Source organism: Camelus dromedarius, chromosome 34 (assembly GCF_036321535.1).
Source record: "Camelus dromedarius isolate mCamDro1 chromosome 34, mCamDro1.pat, whole genome shotgun sequence".
NCBI classification, from domain to species: domain Eukaryota; kingdom Metazoa; phylum Chordata; class Mammalia; order Artiodactyla; family Camelidae; genus Camelus; species Camelus dromedarius.
In genome coordinates, this window is record NC_087469.1 from 8,352,965 (window position 1) to 8,376,640 (window position 23,676).

The window sequence follows — 23,676 nt, forward strand, 5'->3', positions numbered from 1 at the left end:
TGAAGGGAAAGGGGAGCAACTTGGCCCCTTGAGTTAGCTCTGGGGAGGCGGAGGGAAGGAGATGGGCAGGGGCAGGACTGTGTGGAAGGTTTTATTTTGGAAAAGCTGTGCAGAAAAAATTCAACAAAATGTTGCTGTGAAAAGAGAAAACCCAATTTGAAGCATTAAAAACAACAACAACAAAATTCAAACCAACCAACCAGCTCAGAAGAGGGGAGGAGGTCAAGAAGGGGAGGAAGAGGCCCAGCCTGTCCGCAGACGGCTGGCCTCTGGCGGGCAAGGCCATTTCCCTGAGCACTTTGCAGAGGAAGACGGGGTGGTCGCAGGGCTGGAGGGGCAGTCCGGCCGCAGACTCCCCTGCTGGAGCAGCCCAGGCCTGGGGGCCATGTCTGTCCCCAGCCTTGCCAGGCAAGTCGTACCGATCCTTCAGGAAGAAGGGTGGGGGTGACGGTTGACGGAGTCAGGACTGTGTTCCAGGTTGGCTTCTGATCAGGGATAACGAGGCATCTGCTTTCAGGGCAACTGCTGAGCTAAGGGCTGACTGCCACACCAATATGTTCAAGGTCCAAGGAAGGCTTAGGCTGGAAGGTGAGGGAGAGAAGGGGAGAGTCAGCTGTTTCTGGCCCCTGGGTCATTAAAAGGACAGGTATATCCAGGGCTCTTCCCAGCCTCCACCCCTAAGCCCTCTTCCCAAGTGACCCCAGTGATGGTTCGGCTGAGATGCTCTTCTGGCCACACACAGGTGAGGGTCCCCGTGACCCAGGCCCCTGGCTTGCCCTGGAGGAATGAGGACGGAGGCCTGCCCAGCGGGGGTGCCAATCCCTCATCCAAACCCTCTCCCCAAAAGCTCCTGTTTGGTTGGAGGACGGTCCTGTGGCTGTTGCCAGACTGTTCTCCGGCACCACTCCTCTGCCACTCGTACCTTCAGAAGGCCCCTGCCCTCCCTGAGCGTAGTCTTTAGCCAGAGGGTGCTCTTTAGGCGTCTGGTCCCAGATGGGGGCATCGGGGCTGCCTTCTCCCCAGAGCTCCTGGGACTTTGGAGCAGCTTTCCAAGCTTCCCCAGTCCTAGGAAGGAAGAGCCTGTCCCATGTTGGCTGTCAGGCCTTAGGTCAGCAAATCTGCTCCTCCTTCCCCTGCAACAGGTCTAGGGGTAGGTGCTGGGACAGGCCCCAGTCCCCTTGATCCAGCAGGTCCGGCGCGTGGAGCCCGGAGGTGGTGGGAGGGCACTCGCTCTCTGTCCCGACTCTGCCGGGATCCTGGCTGCTGCAAAGGGGCACTGATTCTAGTTCTGTCCCCTCCTCCTTGGCTTTTCGGCTTCGCTGGGGCCAGTGGCAGGGTCCACTCCGGCAAACTGGGTGAGAGGCCACATTCCTCTGGCTCAAGTATACTTCCAGCAGGTAGTAAATGGTCCAGAAGACGGTGAAACAGCCTATCAGCACCAGGGTCTGGGGGAAAGTCAAACACCTGTTCAGGTAGGGATGGCTTCCCAAAAGCCTACAGCCTTTCTCTGCCCCAAACAATGAGCTCAAGCCCCTCCTTCTAGGGGCCTCCTCTCTCATCACAACCCTGCTCCCCTTGTTCCCCTCAAGGAGTGCCCTTGAGAGTTAGCCCAGTAGAGTGAGGACCCAGGCCTTCCTGACTCCTCACTTCCCAAGTTGCCTTGAGTCCCCCACGGAGGACTAAATTCCCCAGGACATTCCTGCCCACCTGCAGCTTGAGTCTCGGCCCTAGTACCTTGAGGGTGTTAGGGGTGATGGTGTAACCATCTTCCTCGGGAATTTTCAGCCCAGGAGGGCAGGGCAGAGTGAAGCCATCGTGCAGGTATTTTCCACTCATGGCACTTTCTAGAAGCCTGTGGAGAAGAAGGGAGTCAGGGACGGGCCCTGCTCGGTTCCTCTATCATCTGCCTTGTGCATCCTCCCGCCTTACAGATGCAGAACTCCCACAGCAAGAAGGGGAGGGCTGTGCCGTGTGTTCCCAGGGAGGTGGAGCACCCTCAGTGGCCTCCGTCCCCTTACCCCACGAGTCCCCTTCCCTCTGATAAGTGCCTACCTTTGTCTGTCCCTGATGTCCACTGGACTCCACACAGAGCCATAGAGGGTCAGCTGCCACTGCCGGAGGATGCCGGCCTGGGACGCCTCATCTCCTAGAGCCACAAGTGGGGCAGCCCATGAGCCGAGCCCGCTGGTGGCCACTCGGGCAGCAGAGGCCCCGCCTGCCCTGCCCCCTAAAGGGACTCAGACCACATGGGCGGGCCAGTGACCCCGGGGTTCTGCAGACGTGCCTCTGGGGGTGCCCCTCGGAATGGAAAGGGGGACGGTGAGAGGTGGTACCCCAAAGCAGAGAAGTTTTGCCTCTTTCACATTTTGGGGTTTCAGCTGGGATTTTGCTGGGGGAAAAGAAAAAGTCCTCTGCTAAATTAAAAAAAGGTTTGAAAACCACCAGTCCGGTGATGAATCCCTAACTTGGCTGGAAGTTGGGGGAGTTGGGTTCAATTTCCAGTCTCTTCACTGAAATACTGCGTGACCTCACACAAGTCACTTCAAACCTCTGGGTGGGCCTCAGTTTAAAAAAAAAATGGTGAAAATTAGTCCTGCCCTTACCTGCCTACCAGGGCTGGCCGGAAGATGGTTATATGTGAAAGAACTTGAAATGTGGTTTCAACAAGGAATTTTTGTTGCTATCCTGAGGAAAAATGGATCAGTCACTTCGCCAAGGAATATGAGAGGTAGTATAAATGAACAAGTTAGGTATCAATGCCCACTTTTTGGATGGGGCATACTTCTTGGCATCTACCCTCTTGGTCCAAGGGCAACCCTATGTACTCCACCTGGGACAGTTTCCGAGGGGACTCTGAGATCCAGAGGGACCAGATGACAACCATGAGAGGCGGGGCCCTGCTGAAGGGGCAGGCAGGCTTACCGACATCCCTGATGACAAGTCTGTAGGTCCCTCTCGCTCTTTCCCCCCAGCACCGCACAGTGGAGAAGGTCCAGTCGTTGAAGCCATTGGGATCCCTGGGGCAAGGACAGAGGAGAAAGAGGGAGGGATGCAGCAGGGAACTGACCTTTTGCCCAGAGACATTTTCTTACTGGTGTAGCAGTTAGCTGACCTACAGCCATCGGGAGGGGCGCCGGCTGTGAGGGTCCTTCAAGTGCTGTCCCTTGCTCCTGGGATCTCAGGGGACGAGTACTTGTGTCATCGTGGTGTAGGGGAAAAAGCAAGTGTGCCAAGAACACGGGCTTGGGAGTCCCATAGATCTAGGCTTACTGTTACTTTCCCAGGCACTTACTCACTCTGTGACTTGTTTCCTCATTTGTAAAAGGAGGTGACAAAGTCTACTCTGCATGGTTCTTATAAGAATGAGAGAAAGCATATGTAAAATGCAGTGCTGAGCGTATTATAAGTGCTTGAACAAAGCATGTAATAAGTCAGGTGCCCACATCAGCCAGTGCCAAGGTAGCTCAGGACAGTGCCAGTGTCCACTTCTGGAAAAGGCCCTTGTTGCAAAGAGAGCTCAGAAGGTGAGGGCACGTGTACGTACGAGTCCATGCTGCGGGGGGCGCCGATAAGGGACATCATGCCACTGGGGCAAAACAGCTTCAGTTCCAAGCTGCCGCGTCGTGGGTGAGTGATGGAGACCGTCACTGCCACGTGCTCCAGGGTCTTCAGCCCCGACATCTCCAGGTCCGTCCTGCTGACTGTGGGAAGTCAGGCTGGGCGACTGGGAAACCAGTCCCATGAACACTTCTGCCCTCACTTCACCCCAACAGACACAGAGGCACATACTCACCGAGGACACATACAAATGTCTACAGCAACCCTAAGTGGGGCCTAGCGGACACTGATAAATGGAAAGGCGCTGCTTTCAAGTTTACAACCTATTTTAGAGTCTAGTTGGGAAGACAGCATATCCCCAAGACACAATACAAGAACCAAATGGAGCAACTTCCATCATTCATTCATCCAAAGAATAATTTACTGAGGACCTCCTACAGTTAAGGCACCAAAACAGATGCTGGGAATATAAAGGTAAATTGGACATGGTCTCTGCCTTCTTCTTTCAAGTGGAAAATGATATGGTATGAAGCATGTACATAACTGATGCTAGAACAGAGATGAGTCAGATGGGTTTAGGCACACAGCAGGGAGACACACTCTGCAGAAGGAAATGAACACAGACTGGTCGAGAGCGTTGGCAGAAGGCACTCTAGAAGGGGAAGCGGCATGTGTACAGGCAGAAGTGGAAATGAACAAGTTTCATATTGAAGGCAATACACAATTTTTTAAAAAAATCAACTGAAATGAATAAATTTCAAGGACATTTTGCTGAGCGAAAATAGCCAATACAAAAAAAGCATACATAGTAAATGATTTCATTTACATAATATTCACAAATAACAGAGCTGTAGAGATGGAGAACGGTTAGTGGCTGCCGGGCGCTAGGGATGGGGCAGAGGGGATGGCTGTGGCCCTAAAGGGCTGACACAGAGTCTTGGGATGGTTTGGTTCTGGATCTTGGTTGTGATGGTGGTTACGCAAGGCTACACGTGTGGCAAAACTGCACACACACACACACACACAGACACGTGCAAATACAAGTGCATGTCCAACCGGTGAAATCTGAATAATGTCATTCTCTTGGTTTGGATGTTGTCCCAGAATTGTTTGAGACATTAACATCAGGAGAAGGGTGCACAGGGCTTCCCTGAACATTGTTTTGCAACCTCCTGTGAATCTGTAAGTATTTCAAAATAAAAAGTTAAAAAAAAAAACAAACCAACTACTGACGTAGAAGACTCAATTGGGAAATATCAAGCAATTAGGCTGCAATGAGAAATGAGTCTTTCTAAAGCAACTTTTCTTCCGTTAATTCATTCCAACAGGCAAAGCAGAGACCAACACCTTCATTTCACAGATGAAGCGGCTCAGAGAGTTGCTGAAAATATGGGCAGGAGACCTAGGATGGGAAGGGCTTTAAAATTTTATTTTAAACAAGCAACTGAGAGCTATTACAGATTAATGAGCAAGGACAGGAGTGCTGAAGGAAGGTTACTCTTAACAGTTGAGGGTAGGCTGAATCGGAGAAGGAAGGAAAAAAGAGGGGCAGAAAGACCAGCTAAAATGCTACTGCCTATTCTAGGGGTGAGGCATTGCGACCATGGGGAACAATGAAGAAAGAGGAAAGACTCAGGGCTCCCAGTGACTCCCCGTCTGTCCTTCCTAGACTCTGTGCCTCCCGGCCTCCCGCTCAGCCCTCTCTCACTGCGCTCACGTCAGGGAAGAGGACCACCTCCCGTCATCCACTGCGACACCAGTGTTCACCAGGACTACCTACCCCGACGTCATCACTTCACATCCCTTTACCGCCTCACCTGCACAGACCTCCCTCCATCCCATGTCAGCACAGACTCCCACGGCCAGACCCTGGGCCTTGTCATCACCTGGGACTGCTTTGCTTACGAATGGTTTAGTAACTTCCATTGTGGGTTTTATTACATAAGGAGCACAAATTAATTGAAGACAAATCAGAAAAGTAGTTGGGCACAAATGAGAACAGAAAGGCTCCCGCAATTCTTGGTAACACGTTGGTTAAGCATCCTTCCAGACCTCTCTCTGGGCACGTCTGTGTGCAGGTGTGTCTCTTATTAACTCTGTCAACTCACAGAAGCCAATGTCCCACCTTCTCAGAAAGTGACCTCCTGCTCCTCCACCTTCTCCCCTGCCTTCCTGGCCCCTTCATTTTCTTGCTCCTCAAGAGATCCATCAAGCTCCTTTCCTAACTGCCTAAGATCCCAGAGCCCATCCCTCCAACACTCTCTTATTTACACGCTCAAGCTCCCTTTCCTTTCACAGTAAGTCTCTGGCCAAAGCCCAACACCAGATCAGCCGGATTACACCTCTCGTTGGCTGGGCCTTCTTGCTTACGTCTTTCCTATTACAAAGGAAAGACAAACAAACCCTTTCTCAACTTTTCCCTTCCGCCTACCAGTGTTAAGAGCATGGGCTCTGGAGCCACCCGGCCTGGGTTCAAATCCCTCTCTGCCATTTGCTAGCTCTGAGAATTAGGTTACTTTCCTTCTCTGTGAAATGTCCCCATTATATTCCATGCCGTATCAATTTAAGGTACACTCTCTGTCTCCCACTTGCTGCGTACCTGGGGTCCTGGGTTCTGGAGAATAAATTTCCCAGCTCCTGCCTGGATAACGAAGGGGCCGTCACCTGGCTACCAAGGATGGGAGAAGACACCTGGGAGTCTACCTTTTAGTGGAGCCCTCGCTTTAGTCTCATACCTCATCTCTGTCTTCTGCAGGACATGGGGCCTCCGAGTCCGGAGCCTCTGGGGGTTCTGGGGCATGAATGGGCTTGTTGTTAATATCACCCTTGCAGGTATTGGGTTTGCAATTTTCTTAGCCCTGTTCACTTCTCCAGTCATTTTCCATCTTCCAAAAATGTGTTGAAATCTCTCATTTGCTGTGGTCTCCTCTCTCATTCTCTTTGTCCTTGTGCTTAGACCACTTTTATTCCTTTATTCTTACTTTGGTGAAGTTTTGGGAGAAAGCAGAGATAAAAGCATGTGTTCAATTTGCCATCTGTAAACAGAATCCTTCTCCTGTCCCCATGAATTCTTCAACCCACTGCAGTCTAGCTCTTGCTCCCATAAATACACTGAAACACTGTGTTCTTAAAGTCACTACGGCCTCCTTGATAAACCAGGGATGCCCTCAGTCCTTGTCCCTTGCCCTTTCTCATTGAACTGCCCTAGATTCCCGTGACACCACCCTCCTGGTTCTTCTCCAACCTCTCAGGCATCTCTTCTCCATTCTCTTCTGAGGGCCCCTTTCCTCTCCACCCCTTTAATGTCAGGCTGTGTCCTAGGTCCTCTTTTATCCTTGTCTACCCCCCAACCCTAGTGATCTCATTCTTTCCCAGACCTTTTTCTTCCATTTTTAGGCTGGTGACTCCCAAACCATGGCCTCCAGTCTAGACCTTCAAACTTATTTATTCAACTGTTTTCTGGCTACCACCCCTAGATGTTGCACAGAAGCCTCAAACACAGCAGGGCCAAAATTCTCTTCCTCAGTCCTTCATACTCCATGCCCTCGCCCAAACTTGTTCTTCCTCCTGGGTTCTTAATCTCATCTGATGGCATCACCATCTAACCAGTTATCCAAGCTAAACACACACACACACACACACACACACATACATATATATACACACATATAAATATATACACACATTTATATATAAATTTGCACTATAGAAAATTTCAGACATATATAAAAATGGAGAGAATAGATGTTCTCAACACCTCACTTCAATAATTACCAATATATGGTCAATCTTGTTTCATCGATGACCCCCACTTCCTCCCCTTCCCAGATTCTTTTGACGGCATCCCCAGGCATCATATCATTGCATCAGTGAAGATTTTGCATGTATCTCTAAAAGGTAAGGCCCTGGGAAGCTCTCTGACTGCTCTCCTTCTCCCTAACTGCCAACATCAATTGGTGACAATTCACTTCGAAGGCTCCCCACGGACCTCAAGATAAAGGCCGAACTCCTTGCCATGGCAGACACAGTTCTATGTGGTCCTGCCAGCCCAGGTTCAGGTCTTCCTCTGCCCCTCACAAGCCATGCTCCAGCCACATCACTCGACTTGCATTCCCTGAAGACACTACGGACTCTGCACGCATTGCCCCTGCTGCCTGGATGTCCCTTCCTCGCCTCATCTCCTGACCAGTGTACCTGGTGGAACTCGGGTCAGCCACAGCTGCTCTGAGAACCCTCCTGTGTCTTCCCTGGTGGCAGGAGGCACCTGCGTCATCTGTATCGCAGTGCCTGTAACACTGTGTTCCACCTGCAGGCAGGACTATCTTCCCTCCCAGACTGTGAGCTCTTTGAGGGCAAGAATCATGCCTTATCTCTGAATCCCTAGAACTTAGTATAGTGCCTGGGATGGGGTAGGTCTCACATACTTGTAAAATGAATGAGTCAATCAACCAAGAGACATATCAGAAAAATAAATAAAAGACTAAATTGCAGGGGAAGTCCTGGGGAGAGGCAAGGGATGTAGACAGATGGAAAACTCCTGAGTTTCAAGTTTGGGAGCCCAGGGAATGGGGATGGCACTCACAGAACTGAGAGCAGCTTGGAAAGAGAGCTGGTTTTTGAGAGGCGATAATGACATCTACAACTGTGTACATTTTAAGTGTAATGTATTGGTGGAAAAAATCAACAGCACACAGTGATTTAGGAATAGAAAGACGGAGGAAAATATTCCTGGCGTAGTTGGAGGGGAGCATTAACATGGCAGATAAGGGGCTAACGGAGAGTAAGTAACATGCTGCAGGCCACTACAGAACAGGATGGAATCCCAAAAGGGCCTGTGAGAGCTTGTCTGCGTTGGCAGGCGTGCAGAGTGGTGTGCTGCATACATGTCTGTCCCTGTTGGTGTGTACAGGGACTGGGGCAGCCACGCATGTGAGAACACAAGAATTACATTGTTAGAGTTAAATGAGTTGGTATATTAAATGAGCTAATACTAAGAGCAGCACTTGGCACATAAAAAGCACTCAGGTCTTAGTCGATGATGGTCATCATTACTACTGTTTTGCCTTTGGCAAGTTCGGGTCTTTTTCAACTCTCCCCCCTTAAGATCCTAGGGCTTTATTTGCTCATAATCTCATGGAAGCTACAAAAATCTCTACCCACCAACCCCCTGCCAAGCTCACTGGTGACAGATCAGAGTAAGAGATGTCGATCTAGGAATCATTTGTGGAGAGCTGAAGCCACAAACACAGCTGCACAGTCGAGCAAGCAAATGCAGAGGGAGGATCAAGGATGTGGGATGAGCCTTTGAGGCACTGGTGGTTTGGGAGTAGTGAGAAGAGAGAACAAAAAGACTAAGTTCCTAGTATTTTCTTATGGTTTTTTATATTTCTGTGGTATTGTAATTGACTATACTTCAATTAAAAAAATAAAAAAAGACCAAGTTCCCCAGGGCAGAGAAGCCAGGAGGGGGCCATGGAGCAAAGCAGGTCATGGCAGGCAGCTGGAGGAGGAGGGAGGCTGCCACACAGGCCTCGCTAGTCCAGTCAGACAAGGTCAGACAAGAAGGTGGAGAAGAATGAGCTGTGAGCTGGCCCCGGGTCTGACCAGGAAAGGGGTGCCAGGAGTGGTGAAGGAAGTCTGTGGCCGTGAAGGGTGGAGCGGGTGTGATACAGGTGAGCAATTGTATCACACTGTGATACAAATGGTATATCACATTTGAAAAGGTGACCTACTGGCTGGAGGGTGGCAGGGACTTCAGTTTGCTTCCTAACAAGTGCTGGGGGGCTTTGAAGGCAGGAGGGTGAATCTGTGTGGAGGGAAAGCCTGAGCTGGAGGGGAAGATTCGGAGAAGTGAAGGAACTGGACTCAAGCAGAGGCAGGGGGAGGAGGGGGGAACCGGCACGTGGACTGCGAACCAGGAAAGAGGGTAATTGCAAGCCACATTCAGGAATCTTCAGTAAATCCACACAGGCGCCCTTGTGTTTAGATACTCCCCCCAAAGCCCGCCCTCCCTCCTACCTTCTGGTAGAGATTTCAGACCCAGAGTCAGAGCTGAAGGAACCGAGGGGCCCCAATCCCCTTCCCCCTACATCTTCCTGCCAAAGGGGAGAAAAGACAAGCTGTCTTGCTCCAGAGCTGCCCCGCCCCAGAAGGTGGCCACCAGCCACACGTGGCTATTTACATTCAACTACAATAACAGAAAAACTTAGTTCCTCAGCCACACTAGCCGCGTGTTTAAGTCTTCAGTAGCCTCACGTGATGTGAGCAGCCCAGACAGAGAACATTTCTATCATCGTGGGAAGTTCTCTTGGACACCACGACTCTGGAGTCTTAGCGGTATTTCACCTCCTCTTCCATCTCAGGATGTTCAACTTCCTCTGCCTTACAAAGAGTTCACTTTCCAGCCCTTGGACACTGAATTGCCCAGGTCTTAGTGGGAAAAGACTACCGCTTGGCTACAGGGGAAGAGGTTTCCTGACTGTCCGGGACTGAGCTGCTCAGCTCTGCATGAACTGGACATACTTCCTGGAGCCTCCAAGCACACCCACAAGCTTGGACCTTCTACTGTCTGCTCAGGGGTGAATGAAGTCACTACAGAGGGGAGCCATCTTTGCTGACCTCAGAAATCAGCAGTTCTGCTTACCGCCCTCCAAACCAATGAAGTTCCATCAGCAAAACTCCCTGAGTCTTTACCCCCCTTTCTCCATCCTACTCTCTCCACTATCCCACCTCCTGCCCTCCTCCACCCAGGACAACCTGTCCTTCTTTCTCTTGCTTCCTAGTGACACACAGGCAGTTGCCAAATGCCTCTATACTGAGGGAGGTTTGTCCACATGCCGGGGAACATCCCTGGTTGGTGGGAAGCAGAGGATGGTGAAGCTGGAAAGGACCCTAACCCTCTCCTAAGTCAACCCCCTTGTTGGATGGATGCGACTGTGGGTTACTCTGTTTCTTAAATGAGAGGAAGCAGCCCTAGATGGGAGGTCAAAGCTAAAAAGCATACTGTCTCCGAGACAGGCGAGCACAAAGCCCTGGGGTTCCTACTGAACTGCATTCCTGGGAATGTTCCTGCTCTCCTCTGCCTGGGCTGAGGCTTCATGCCCTTTCCAAGATAGCATTCCTTTTACGGAAAATGCAATGAACCGAGCCATGGATTTCCTTCCACGTAGAGGGAAACTGGGCAAGTGCTGGACATGGTTGGGGAGCGAGACAATGGAACTCTTCCCAGTGAAACCTCCGCCCAAGGGGAGCTGCCCGACCTTCCCTTCTGAGATCCCATCTTTGGCCATTCCTCCTCTCGCCATTACTCTGGTTTGATTGCTTCCTAGGAGAATGGAAAAAGTGAAGACAAAGTTCCATTTGGGTACAAAGCATGACACGCTTCAATCTTCACAAAAAAGTAGTGAATAACTCTGTTTGTTAAAATTCCTTGAGGGAAAAATTCCCCAAGGAACTGGTGGTAGAGAAAATTCTCCAGTGTGAACTCCGGGAAATCTGCAGACAGACAGTCCTCTATCACGATATCCCAGTCCGACTGCCCTCTCCTCTGGGAAGGGGTTCAACCTCCGTGCTCAACATAAGACTGCATCTCTGACTGACAAGAGACAGCCCTGGTGGCCCGCGTGCAGTGGAGGCGGGGTGGAGGGAGGGCAACCACAGTCTAGGAAGCCCCCGTGGACTCCCCTGTCTTACCCCCAGCAGACCCCATCTGACCCTCTCTGTATCGGGCAAGCCTGTGAACCAAAGGAAGAACCCCCCAACCCTTTTACATCATCCAAAGGCTACTGGGCTGAGAAGAATCGCCTGGCAAGTTCCTAGCGTGGAACTCAATGGAACATCCTTCAGCTCTCGCCTGTCTCCCAGTCCCAGTCCCAGCCCTCCCGCCAGCCTTTCTAATCGGTTGCTCGGCAGCAACTTCCCACCACCAGCAACTCAGGAGAAAGGTCTTGTTTAAGCAGCCGGGGGGCCAGCCAACTCAGAAGCAGCAACATGTCCTAAAATGGTCAAAGAAAACTCCACAGGTTTGGCTGGAGCTCAGCTCCTAAAGGAAGGGGGTAGGACCCAGCAGGGAGGATGAGTCTAACTTCTCCATCAGCCCGCCCCAAACCTCAGGCCCAAGATTAACCCCCTTTCTGCTGACTACTTACCATTCCACAGGACCTCCAGGGGGCGGGCAGACAGCGGGACAGCCCTGTTCTCTTTCAACACGGGGCTGACGTAGGACACTAAGTAAGGGACTGACGTCCAGACCTGTTAAAGGAAGGGGTGGGCGAATGAACCAACAAGACAGATCTTACACACACACTCTCATCACTTGATCTTTAGGGACCAGCCGTTTCTACTTCTCGCCTCCTCATCACCTTCTCTCAGTCCCGAGGCTTCTGCTGACACCCTGGAGGCTTCTGCTGACACCCTGGAGTGCTCGCTATGGCACCAAATCAAGGCACCGGAGGAAATGCTGTGTCCAGGGTGGCAGAGGAGAAACAGAGCACCCAAGGGGCCCACACGGGACTCAGGCCCACTTACTCTCCACCAGTAGTTTAGAAACTTTAACTATAGTGCTGAACCTGCTTTTTCATTTGTAAAATGGCTCTCAGACGACATCAACATTCATTAAGCACTGACATGTAACAGGCTCTGTCATTCAGCCCCAACTCTCGGTCACCGCATGCAGGACCCCCTCTCCCTGTTCACCTTGGCTGCGTTAACGAGTCTCCAAGCATTGAGCAGGCCGAACCCGTGCTGGTGGCTGTGGCTGAAGCCCGCCTCATTGGTGATCCAATCAGCACGGCGGTCCTCGTACTGAGAGGACAGAGGTCCTGGTTAGCCCCTAGGATTTTAGGTTTCCCTGCTCGCCTTGCTGACTGATCCCATCCAGACTCTCCCACCAAGGCTGCTAGGAATGGATTCCCCAAGGAAAGCTGGACAAAGGGTCAAAGTCCCGTGATGTCCCATCGCTGCCTCTACACCGGGAGCCTGGCTGGAGCGCTCCTTTGCAGGTAAACTGGTGGCAGCAGAACAGGGACAAATGAATTTAGGTCTGTGGTCTTGATGGGGTCCCCACATCTGTTCCACACACATGTAACTCTGGGAGGGATTTGGCCCCTAAGGTTTGGGACCTCTAGAATCTGAAGCCTCCTGATACTTGCAAGTCCTTATAACCAAAGCTCTGGGGTAGGCGGGGCCAGGTCGTTTGTCCTGCGAGGATCTCACCTGGGTGGCCGTGAAGACGATGATGTGCTGGACGTCACGCCACGTGAGGCAGGGCCGCACCTGTAGCATCAGGGCTATCATGCCCGCTGCCAGAGGGGCTGCGGCGGAGGTCCCTGTGTGGCCCTCCGTGCAGCCTGTGCCCTTCTGAAGGTCCCAGTCCGTGGTCACCTGGGAAATGGGATGGAGTAGAGGGGGACTGAGTTAGAGACTGAGTTCCCAGGTGCCATGGAGAGAGGGGGCGCAGGACCAGGCCTCAGAACCAGCCTCTGGGCGGGAGGGGAGGGGAGCCCTTCCATTGCGAGAGACCAGAGGGAGGCCTCCTGGCAGGTCAGGATGAAGGAGATCCTTCATCCTTCCAGGCCTCAAAAGAGAGTCTGTGGAGAAGTGAGAAAGGGGGAATAAAAATGAAAGTGTTACAGATGAGGGTCTGGTTGTAGGGGGAAAGGGGATGGAGGCAGGGGAGAGGCCCCATGTGCGGAGGACAGTTTCCCGATTCCTGCTCCTCTGATGACCCCTTACCGAATTCTCTACCCACCCCCCAGCCCCCAACCCTCCAACGCCTACAGCCTTTTGAGACAGAGGAAGTGGCGGGGGAGCCCCTGGGCCCCAGCTGGAGCTGGGACAACAGTGACGGCACCATTCAAGGAAATCCAAGTTAGCAGCTCAGCGATAGGGGCTGGAGTGACATCAGTGTGAACAAAGGGAGTGTGTTCCCAGGAAGAGGAAACTGCCCCCTTGCCCACCCGTGGGCTCGGCATGGGCCTAGCAGCGTCTACACTGCCTGCCCCACCTGTGCCGATCGACAGGCCAAGAGGCCTCCCTGCTCTGGGCCTGGTGCCTTGGGGTGGTTTCCTCCAGTCCCCTTCTCTACCTGTGGTCCTGAGTGAGGAGGTGACAGTGGGGGTGGGGCGTTGCCTGGAGAGACACATGGCATCTGTCTGGCACCAAGTTTTTTTTGTGTTCCAATCAACCCTGGAGCCACAGAGGGTTTAGCTGAGGAGGGCTCTCCCTACATCGGCTCCACGATGTGGCACTCCGGGTCTAGCACACGGTGCTGATGTGAAGACCAGAAAATCTTTTACTTCCAAACTTCTCTCCTGGGTCAGAGACCAGGGTGCTAACTTCTGCTAAGAGCTACCCTTCCTCCCTTTTCCTGACTGCTTGCCTTCCAGCTGTTGCAGCAGCTGCCAAGAGATGTCATTTTCACTCAGACACCACGCACTCGCAGAAGAGGAGGGGAAAGCGCTCCAGGCTGTAGTCTCAATGAGAGTGGGAAGCCTGGTCTCTGCCAGGGAGCAGATTGGTTTTTTCCTGTTAAGGAAACAGCCTCGCAGTGACAGTCTAGTGTGTAGCTGTGAGGCCCGTGAACTTGCCTAGAGTGGCAGGAGCCCCTGGGCAGCCACAGGAAAGGGCAGGGAAGGGCCCGGGGTGAGTGCGTTCCCTAGGATTCTGCTCGGACAGTCCCTGCTCGTCCTCCCGACCAGCCTCGCCTGGGGTAGGGGTGGTGTCCTCTGCACCCAGACCCCCCACCGGCTGAGCAAAGCCTCTTGCCCTTTTAGTCCACTCCCTTTTCCCTTCTCCTGGGGTTGGGGGTGGGGTGGGCTGGGGTCATCTGGCGCAGAACCTTGGAACACTGTGTTGACCAGCAGTCATTTAGTGGCAAAACAGAATTTCAGTTTTGGAAAATGAATTTGACCCCGAGGAAGACAAAGCAGCCTAATTCCCAATGGCCCCAGAGAGACCTCCCAACCCTGGGCCACTGGAGAAATCCGACACTGCCTGGCTCCGGCCCAGCTCTTCCCGAGAGCCCCCTGTGCCCAGGCCGTGGACGCAGGCAGGGAGCTCTAGGACGAGGGTCCAGGGACCTGGCTTGAACCTGCCAGAATGGAGCTGGGCCAGCCGGGTGTCGGCGCTGGACCCTGAATTCTTTCACAGGTTCCCACAGCCTGAGAAGCTCCACTCCCTGCCCCAGCCTCTTGTTTGCTGTGGCTCCAGTTCCAGCTCCAAGGAAAGAGCTGTCTCTCGGGCTGGCTGAGACATTCTTGACTCCTTTTCCCGCCCATTCTGTGAGGACAACCACTAGCTTTACTCCTGAGGATGAAAGAACATGACCAGAACTCACAGTATTTACATAAGGGCTGCAAAGCAATAGAATGATGATCTTTTTTTTAAGCCCACAGAAATTAGCCAAAGCTCCCATTCTACCAAAGGAAGGCATTTCAAAGAGGTTTTTTAATCAATGGGATGCTTGGTAATTTCTATACCAATATGTTTGTAAGTTAAAAATTTAAAGATAAAAACCACTGACACAGATTTAGAGTCCTCAGCTCCATCCTTCCAACAGCTGCACACCCTTAGGGGCACAGACCCGCTAGGGAGGAGAAGCCTGTTGGGTGGGGGCAGGGAGTGGGGACCAGGGGGACACTCACAATGCTCCGGAGCATCTTGTCCCCACCACTGAAGGTGACTGCCAGCATGGAGGCGCACTCCTCCGCATAGAAAGGCATCCGTCCCTCCTCGTCTACAGCACCTGGGGGCAGAGTTGGGGACATGGGAGCTGAGATAAGGGCCTGATGACATTAGAGTCATCTCTGAGTTAGCATCTGGGAGGTTGTCCTGAATTGAAGAAATGATCTCAGTGGCCCAAGTGCCTCAGAGGGCCCACATCCTCACCTGAACAGGCCACCTCAAATGGCAGAGAGTATTCTGTGCCCTAAGACTATTCTTTCAATGGGCTCCAGGCTGAAACTGGGGGCATTCGGCCTCAGTACCGACTCATCCACTCACACGTGCGTCTTCCTCAGCTCTTATCACTGACCTACCGTGAGTCACACGCTTGAGGCACTGGGGCCATGGGAAGAGGCCACAGTCCTGATCTCAAGGAGCCTACAGTCAAGGGAGGAAGTTGGGTAAGTGAATAAATACAACTGGGCTGGTCAGTGCTACGGTGGGGAGCACAGGAAAAGGGCATTTAATTTAGGCCAGTTGGGGAGGTGGGTCAGGGAAGGCTTCAAGGAGGAGGGAGGTGACCCATGGATGGTAAGGAGGTACAGAGCAGAGGTCTAACCACCTGTGGGCGTTTTTGGCCGGGGTGGGGGGTATCTCCAGAGGAAGGGTTGAACATGCTACCAGGTAAGGGGGTCTTGAGATCCTCTGAGAGCAGGGCAGAGCCTCAAGAGAAGAGATTACACACACACACTTAGATAGACACTGGGAAGCTGGGGGCACACCCAGACACATGGGCCCCTCACCTCTGAGTGACACACACACCCAGAGACATGGTCCCCTCATGACTAAGTGACACACACACACCCAGACACTGAGTCTCTCTTTCTCTCTCTCACACACACACACACACAATTTCACAGGTGCAGGCGCACGCACAGTGGGACACAGCCGCTACCTATGGTGACGGTGTAGATGGAGTTGGCGTAGCCGTCATAGTTGCAGTTGTCGTTGTGCTGGCCCCCATTGCCACTGGCGACCACAAAGATGCTCCCAAAGCCCTGGCGGCCAGCGATCACCCCATGTTGCAAGGCAGCCTGAGGAGCAAAAACGCCCGGGTCAGTTAAGGAGCTCATAGGAAGACCCCGACCATCCTGCCAGCCGCCCTCACCTCCCTTTCTAGAAGGAAAAGAAAAATAGGCTCAAAGACACGGGGCATGGGACAGAGAGATTTAAAGGTGGACACAAGAGCGGGAGGAAGCTTTTAGTGGAACAACTGTTTGCCAGATATGCTCTGCTATCAGAGAGGGTGGAGCCGGAAACGGGGAGCCCAGCACAAAACCAAAGCAAACAATCTCAAAGCACTGGTGCACTTCTAAGAATGTGTCCCCCGCACTCCCGCCCTAAGTTAGAAGTGCTCATCCCCAAAGGAGGTGGTAAGGCCACGTGGCGCAGGTCTGGCACTGCAGATGGGGGTGGGCCGGGAGCAGCTGTAGGAACTGAATGAAGAGGGCGTCTTAGATCTCCGAAGCCTCTGTGTGGTTCCCAGTTACCTTCCCAAGCTGATGGGGGCCGTCCACTGTCTTTCCATCGTCATCTGGTCCCCAGCTGTTGGGAGATACCCAGTGGGAAGAGCCAGAGCCAGGCTGTGGTTGCCCACCCAGACCCCCAAGTCTCAGTGAATGCCCCTCCGCCTGGGCGCTTCTCCTCCTCCCCAGGGCGCTAGCACAGGACTCCCACAATTAAAGGACACAGGGGTCAAAGGTCTGGCCCTCACTCCAAAGTGGAAAACGGAAGTACGTGCTAAGGTTCTTTACCTTGGAAACTTTCCCAGTTTAGGGCTACTTCAACTTTCCCCGTAAAAACCCTTTCTCAGGTCCCAGGGGGCAGGGGACAGTACATACTGGTAGAGAGGGTTGGGAGGCCACCCTTCTCCCAATTAGGGAACTAACACTAGGCCTGAAGGCAGAGCACCTGCGGAGAAGTATGCAATCTGTGTAAGCTCTCAGGTCTGAGGAGTTCTCTATTCTTCCTCTAAAAGGAAAAGTACACTGTGGATGAGGTCACGGACTGACAGGAGATACTGGTTGGAGAAGAACGGGAACCATCAATGCTGTGGGGGCGGCCCAACCTCAGTTCCTCCTTATCACCAGCCCCTCCCCGCCATAACCACAGCCTGAATCTGCAGGAGCATTTCTGTGTGTGTGGGGGTGGGTGGGGATAGGTGGTGGGTATTCAGCTCAGCTGTGGTTGGAGAGGAATGCCCACTTTCTTCCAGAGCCTTGAGTTTAATAACTCAAATAAATAAATACGAGGCAGGATGGAGCACTCCTTGTGTGGCGACCTGATCACTGGGGTGACGTGGGGCTTAAGACTAAGAACCCAGTGGCTGGGGTCTGAAGAGATGAGGGCAGTGGACTTACAGCCTCTCCTGCTGGGACCTGCCCGAGTCAGCCCACCTTGCTGTTCTCTGGTTGCAGGATGCGCCCAGCACCCCGGCCTCTCACCTTGTTCCTGGCTCTGTCTCACCTGCAGCTGTAGATGTCATTGATCTGATAGTGCTTGTTGAATGCCACGGCCTCCATGCTGTCTGTGAGGGGTCCATCCAGTACCCGGATACCTAGGTAGTGAAGGCCACACCAGTTCCTCAATAAGGCTGCTCCCTCGACAGGCAGCTGGGTGGTGGGGGCCTGTGTGGAGACTTACTATTCCCTCTAAGTGCTCTTGGGTGTTTTTTAAATTTTTATACCATGGGCACGTACCTCCCCAGAAATTTTTTTTTAATGTGATGTTAAATCTTAGACTTTAAGGATCATGGGGTCGAGTGGGAAGAGGCACAGGCTAGAATGCAGGGATCCCAGGTTCCCACCTTAAGTGCATCCTTAAACATAAAACACTGCTGTGCTGCTGGACACATAGAGGGTGTTCAATAGATGGCACTCACTACCATTACCACTCCCATGGACGCCCACTCTCACCCTCTAAAATGGGTGGGTCACACCCTGGTCATCACACAGGGATAAACGGAGCTTTCAGAAGGGAGCTGGGCCCTGAAGGTTTCTGGCTCTCTCTGTAGCCCCATTTCCAGAGAGGGCTGCTGACCTCTGCTGGTGTATAAGAAAAACACAGCCACCCCAGTCCAACCTCACAAGTGCAGGACACCCAGGCAGTGAAGGCCACACCAGCTTTTATGAGTGTTTATGAGGAATCACAGGGAGGACATCCCCATTCTTTCCCTTCACCTTCTGCCTTGATGGACAAAAACCAAGAGGCAAAGGAGCCCTAGAACCACTGCCAGTGGGGACCAGGGCTGCTGAGCTCTCTTGGAAGGATGGAAAGCAGATGGTGACTATCAGAAGGGCTGGGAGACATGGAAGCTGGGAGAGGAGCCTCCAGAGACAGGGGGTCAAGGAAGGAGGGCAGCTGAGGAGGCAACTGGTAAACTACGAAAATACAGAGTGGGGAGGGTAGATCTCAGTGGTAGAGGGCATGCTTAGCGTGCACGAGGTTCTGGGTTCAATCCCTAGTACCTCCATAAAATAAAATAAATAAATAAAGTTGATTACCACCCCCCCCCCCAAAAAAAACCTCAACACAGAGACAATACCGATAAGCAAAAGGAGCAGAGAAGGAAGACTCATCACAGGATGTGTCTGTGAGGCTGGCCTGGAAGGTACCTGCTATGCGGCTCCCGAATGCCACCCCCACGGCACAGAAGCTGTTGTTGGGCACAGCAGCGATCTCTCCGGCACATCGCGTGCCGTGGTGGTTGCCGTTCTCCACGTCCGGGTGGGGCATGGGGTCGGGGTCATTGGAGTTGAGGTCATAGCTGCCCTCGGGACTCTGAAACATTGCAGGGGGTGGAGTGACAAGTGGTCACTCACCGGTTACAAGGGGTCAGGTCTTGGAGCTCAGGGAGAGCAGGGAGCTGGGGGTTTGGGGCTCAGAGCCAGCACAGCAGGCCACGTGGGCCATGAGATAGGAAGACGGGACACACTGGGGCCAAACTGGGGAGTGCTACGGCTCTCCGCAAACCTCTCTCTGGGCCACTATAGAAATGTGCTTGGGAAAGCTGGGATAAAGGGGATTGAGAGCTACCTGAAGGCCAGGCTTTAGAGAGCGGAAGGCACTCAGGACTTGTTTGGAGAGGGAAGTCGCTGGCAGGGGCCACTCCTTACTCCCCAGGACAGGGAGTGGCAGCAGGAACCAGGAAGTGTCACTCAGGACACTCTCCCCTGCTGAGCTGGAGCCACTTCCTGCATCCTAACTGCCAGGCTGGAACACTGGCCGGGGACTAGGAGCAGGGGAAGACTCCCCCACCTCGCAGGCCCTTTTGTTTGGCCTAGTGGCCTCAGAGAAAGGGGATGAGCCTGAGGCAATGTCAGGGCCCAGGTAAAGACAAGCGGGCGGGGCAGGTTGTCCCAGGGCTGCTCACATAGTTGGGCGCGATGTCCTGGATGGTGTGCTCCACGCCGTCGTCCACTACAACCACAGTCACCCCTCGCCCGGTTACGTTGCGCTCCCATACACCCGTCACGTTGATGTCCCTGCCGGGGCTCCGCCGGTTATTCTGTAAGAGAAACAGGGTTCAGAATTATTCTCTGAGCCTTGGGAATCCAGTGACGCACAGCATAGCCCACAGAGGGACAAGTTATAGCGAGTAGCCCCTTTCCATTCTTAGCCGCCATCAAGGAGCCAGAGATAGGTTGTGGACTAGCAGGTGGAGGTGGAGTCAGAGCCAAGGAGAGACAGGTGAGAGCTTTGCCACAACGTAGGTCTTCAGGAAAGCTTGGCATTTTTCACAGGCAAAAAAGGGGAAATGATGTCTAGGGTTAAGGGTCGGATAGTACAATTCTCGTGCCATATACTACATATTTTATGAACATTATATACTATAATGCTAGTAGTTAACTCACAAAGTGTTTCCCACGCATCAGGTACAATGTATATTTCATTTAACCACAACCATTACAAATGTCCATTTTACAGAGGGGGAAACTGAGGCACAGAGAGGTTAAGCAGCTCACCCAAAGGCACATGCTGGTAAGTGGCAGGCAGCCCAGGCAGCCTGCCCCAGCACCCACCCCCTGACACTGCAGTCTGCTGGCTCTCTAGGAGTGAGCACAGGGGAGAGGGGGGTAGAGTCGAGGATGAAGCCCACCACTGAACCCCTACAAATGTCTCCTCAAGCAAAGGATGGGGGTTACTGGAGTCACGCAGACAAAAGCCCACCAAAGCACTGGACGCCCCCGACCTAGCTATCTGAAGCGGGAAGCTGCAGGGCTGGACTCACCAGGTGCCACTGCTGTGGGTACTTGGGGTCATTGAAGTGGACACTGCGCTTGGTCCGCTTGAGCAGCCTCTGCTCTGAGTGCCAGCGCACAGCTTCATGCCTTGTCAGCACAGCCTCCACCTGCTGCCGGAAGGCTGCTACCTGCCGGGCCTGCTGGTGCCCAGCAGGCTGGACCAAAAGGTAGTGCCCATGGAGCTCCCCAATGCGTCCCGCGTTCATCAGCCCTGCTGCCTGGGCCAGAGCATCTGCCCACTGCTCCAGTGCCTCTTCCTCCCCTTCGCCTTTGGGGCCGTCCAGATGCACAGCCCAGCTTAGCCCCCCTGGACCCTGGGCCCTGGGCCCACCTGCCCCAACCAGGCCCATAACCCAGGGAAGCAGTAAGAAGAGCCCGGCTAACTCCAGCCAGAGGCAAGCGGGCAGGCCCAGGGGGGCATCCGAATGCGGCACTTTCTGCCTCCCCTTCGGCATCAGAGCAGTAGGCTGTAGACGGAGAGAAAGGACATCAGAGATAAGAGCGCTGATAATGGCAGAAATCCGAGAGGGAAACTGAGTATCTATGTATTACACCTGGAAACCCTTAATCCACACCTTTTAAATCATTAAACATTTGATTCTCTCTTTTTATTTACATTTATCCCCAGGGATAAGCCCCTGGTGGGGAGTGTGGGCCAGCATTAACCCCAGTGGCTACCTCGATAGCATGCTTATCACAAGATAATCAAGCAGCAGGTCCGGCTGCTAACAGGCACCACACTGCTCTTCCCCATGGTGGCCCAGAAAAGGGCTCAAAAGTCTCATCACTCCTGAAAATTCCTGGCAGAGTCACGACATTTCTTTAGAAGAGACCCTCCTCCTTTATTTAGAGGGGACAGAAAACTTCCCCCAGATGACTTCTCAGTCCCACTGTCCTGAAGATTAACTCCCTCACTGTGGAGCCTCATTCCCACCTGGTCTTTGAGTGAGGTCGAGCTCCTGGATTGGCTAACCACCTCATGCTCATTTTGTGCAAATGGAGAAAGGGCATCACTCTCCCTGTGAGCAGCGCTGACTCCGAGCACAGACGGCAGACCTGTAGGCCCAAGAAAAGAAACGGTGTCTTTCCAAAGCCAGGGGAACAAGCAGAGGTTAGCCATGAACTCCAGGACCTGTGACCAAAGAAACTGCCGATGATCAAGTATCATTTCCAAGAATCTCAAAGAGGTCATAGACTGGGACTGAACTGAAACAGTAAGGCCAAATCAGTACGAAACCCAGAAACCCTCCTTCTTTTCTTAACCATCACGCCACCACCCTCTTTTCTTTTCATTGGATGCCTAGAAGAGGGCTTGAACTCTTACCAAAAACCCCTCTTGAAAAAGTAGGGAGTACTGTGTCCCAGAAATCCAAGTGGTAGTTAACTTCCTGATTTCTGTATCTCTGAAGGATGCCAGGGGAAATAAGGGTAGGCGGGAGGCAGGGGAAATGGGGAAAATCAGAGAATGCAAACAAAACTGAACAGGCGTCAGGCGGCCAATGAGCACCCTGGGGAGAAGGAATGATTGCAAAGCAGCACAAAGGGCTACTCTTAGTCACTAGCTCAGCAAGTTGGCTTAGAAGTGAGGGCTCAAGCTCTAAACCTGGGACTGCCACCCATGGTTTGACAGAAGGCCAGTTGAGAACTGGTGGGCATCTTTGAGGACAGAGACAGGTGAATGGGAACACCTGTGTACCCATAGGCTGCCGGGCTCCTTTAGAAGCATCTGCTCTCTATGGGGCTCACCCTGAGGCAGAGCTTAGTACCCACACACATACCCAAATGGGTCAGTCTCAACACATTACAGAAATGTGGGTATTCTATCTAAGTCTCTTTGGTAAAGGAGAAGGGAACTTCCACCACCTAACATTTCCCTCCAAAAAGCTGCATTTCACATCTCTTTTTTCCTTTTAGGTTCCCAGGCAAATTCCTGCCTGCCCTCCAGCAGCCTCCACTGTCCCAAGATATTCAGGTGTCTTTCCCAGTCTACATACTTTACTAAGCAAAAGAAAATCTCGTTAGATAGCCTGAGAGTGACCTAAGTAGGCAGGCTCATTCAGTCTCAGTAGATCCCATAGATTCTCGGAAGAGAGAAGAAAGCTGACCACCTCTTCCTCCATTCCCCCTGGCAGAGCAGTACTTTACCTCCATCCCCACCCCAGGCTTCTGGGAAGGGAAACGTAAACCCTCTGAAAGCAGATCTCAACTTCACCCAACTGCTAGGCGTGTCTTTACAGCTCTTAGGTGTCAAGAGAGAAAAGGAATGATACGGGCAGCCCAGAGTCCACGATTCTGCTCCCAAGAGACTGTCCTCGCAACCTCTACACCCAGTTCCTAGAAACCAGGTTGCGTGCAGGGGTCAAGTTTCATTGATTTCCTCCACCCTGGCCTCGACTGCCCCGTAAAATGTGCCCCTCTCCTAAGAAGACCCTTACTACCTTGGAATCCACGACCCCGGGACTCCGTCTCCCTGGACTCCCCCACGCCGGGACCGAAGGCGCCGTCTGGGCCGCTCCCTCATCCTCAGACATCGGCTGCGCCCAGTTCTAGACCACCCGACTTCCAATGCCCCACCCCCACCGAGTTCCCAACTCACCGGCCCGGCCGCAGCTGCTGCCGCCGCCTCCCTGCGGAAACTCGCGGCTTCCCAGGAGCCGGAGGAGCCAGTGACAGTAGCATCACTTCCGCTCGGCGGCGCAGCCAATCAGCGGCGGGTCCCCGGCCAGGCGGACCGGCCGGGAGCCACCGGCGCTAGGGAGCAGGCTCCTTTGGGCATCCTCCACCGACAGAGCAGCGTGCGGGTGTGGTGGGCGCTCCTCGCCGGGCCCCACCGCCCCGAATTCTCGTGGCATCTTCAAGAGGGGCCCTCTCCATAGGGACCGTCCTCTCCTTAAAGGCGTCCTCTGGAAAGGGCATCTCGGTTGCGACCTTTAAAAACACCTCGTTCCTCTTCTCTCTCTAATCGCCATGACCCTGACTTTCCCTGTAACCTTCCTAGGGAGGGTCTTCCCTCCACCAGGTCTCCTTCCTTCTTCCGGTCGCATCTACCTGGGTCCCTGCGCTGGGAGAGAGTCCACTAGCATCTTGGGGATTTCCGCAGAGTCCGCGTCCCCGCGACCATGCCAGCTCCGGCCGCCAGAGGGCGCCGTCGGGG

The 23,676-nt window shown here is 53.1% G+C and overlaps 1 protein-coding gene across 4 annotated transcripts; it reads right to left on the reverse strand.

Annotated features, from left to right (window-relative positions):
* Positions 1-78: 78 nt before the first annotated feature.
* On the reverse strand, positions 79-23,631 carry PCSK7 (proprotein convertase subtilisin/kexin type 7). Of its 4 annotated transcripts, XR_837242.3 has the most exons (18): positions 23,119-23,237; positions 21,457-21,578; positions 20,510-20,989; positions 19,652-19,786; positions 18,894-19,059; positions 17,746-17,836; positions 16,770-16,824; positions 16,175-16,313; positions 15,201-15,301; positions 12,772-12,939; positions 12,253-12,360; positions 11,706-11,808; positions 3,545-3,701; positions 2,923-3,017; positions 2,053-2,146; positions 1,735-1,852; positions 923-1,445; positions 79-581 (listed from the first exon to the last, which is right to left on the reverse strand). XR_837242.3 is itself a non-coding variant. In XM_010981406.3 (17 exons), the coding sequence occupies exons 3-17, from the start codon at positions 20,975-20,977 to the stop codon at positions 1,110-1,112; spliced, it is 2,334 nt and encodes a 777-aa protein (XP_010979708.1). In that variant the 5' UTR covers positions 20,978-20,989; positions 21,457-21,578; positions 23,119-23,237; the 3' UTR covers positions 79-1,109. The 4 variants fall into 4 exon arrangements, 2 of the variants coding, with proteins under 2 accessions (XP_010979708.1, XP_064338150.1); XM_010981406.3 differs by having other exon boundaries at positions 79-1,445; XR_004133903.2 differs by lacking the exons at positions 79-581; positions 923-1,445 and adding an exon at positions 2,604-2,685 and having other exon boundaries at positions 1,828-1,852; positions 23,119-23,631.
* Positions 23,632-23,676: the final 45 nt, after the last annotated feature.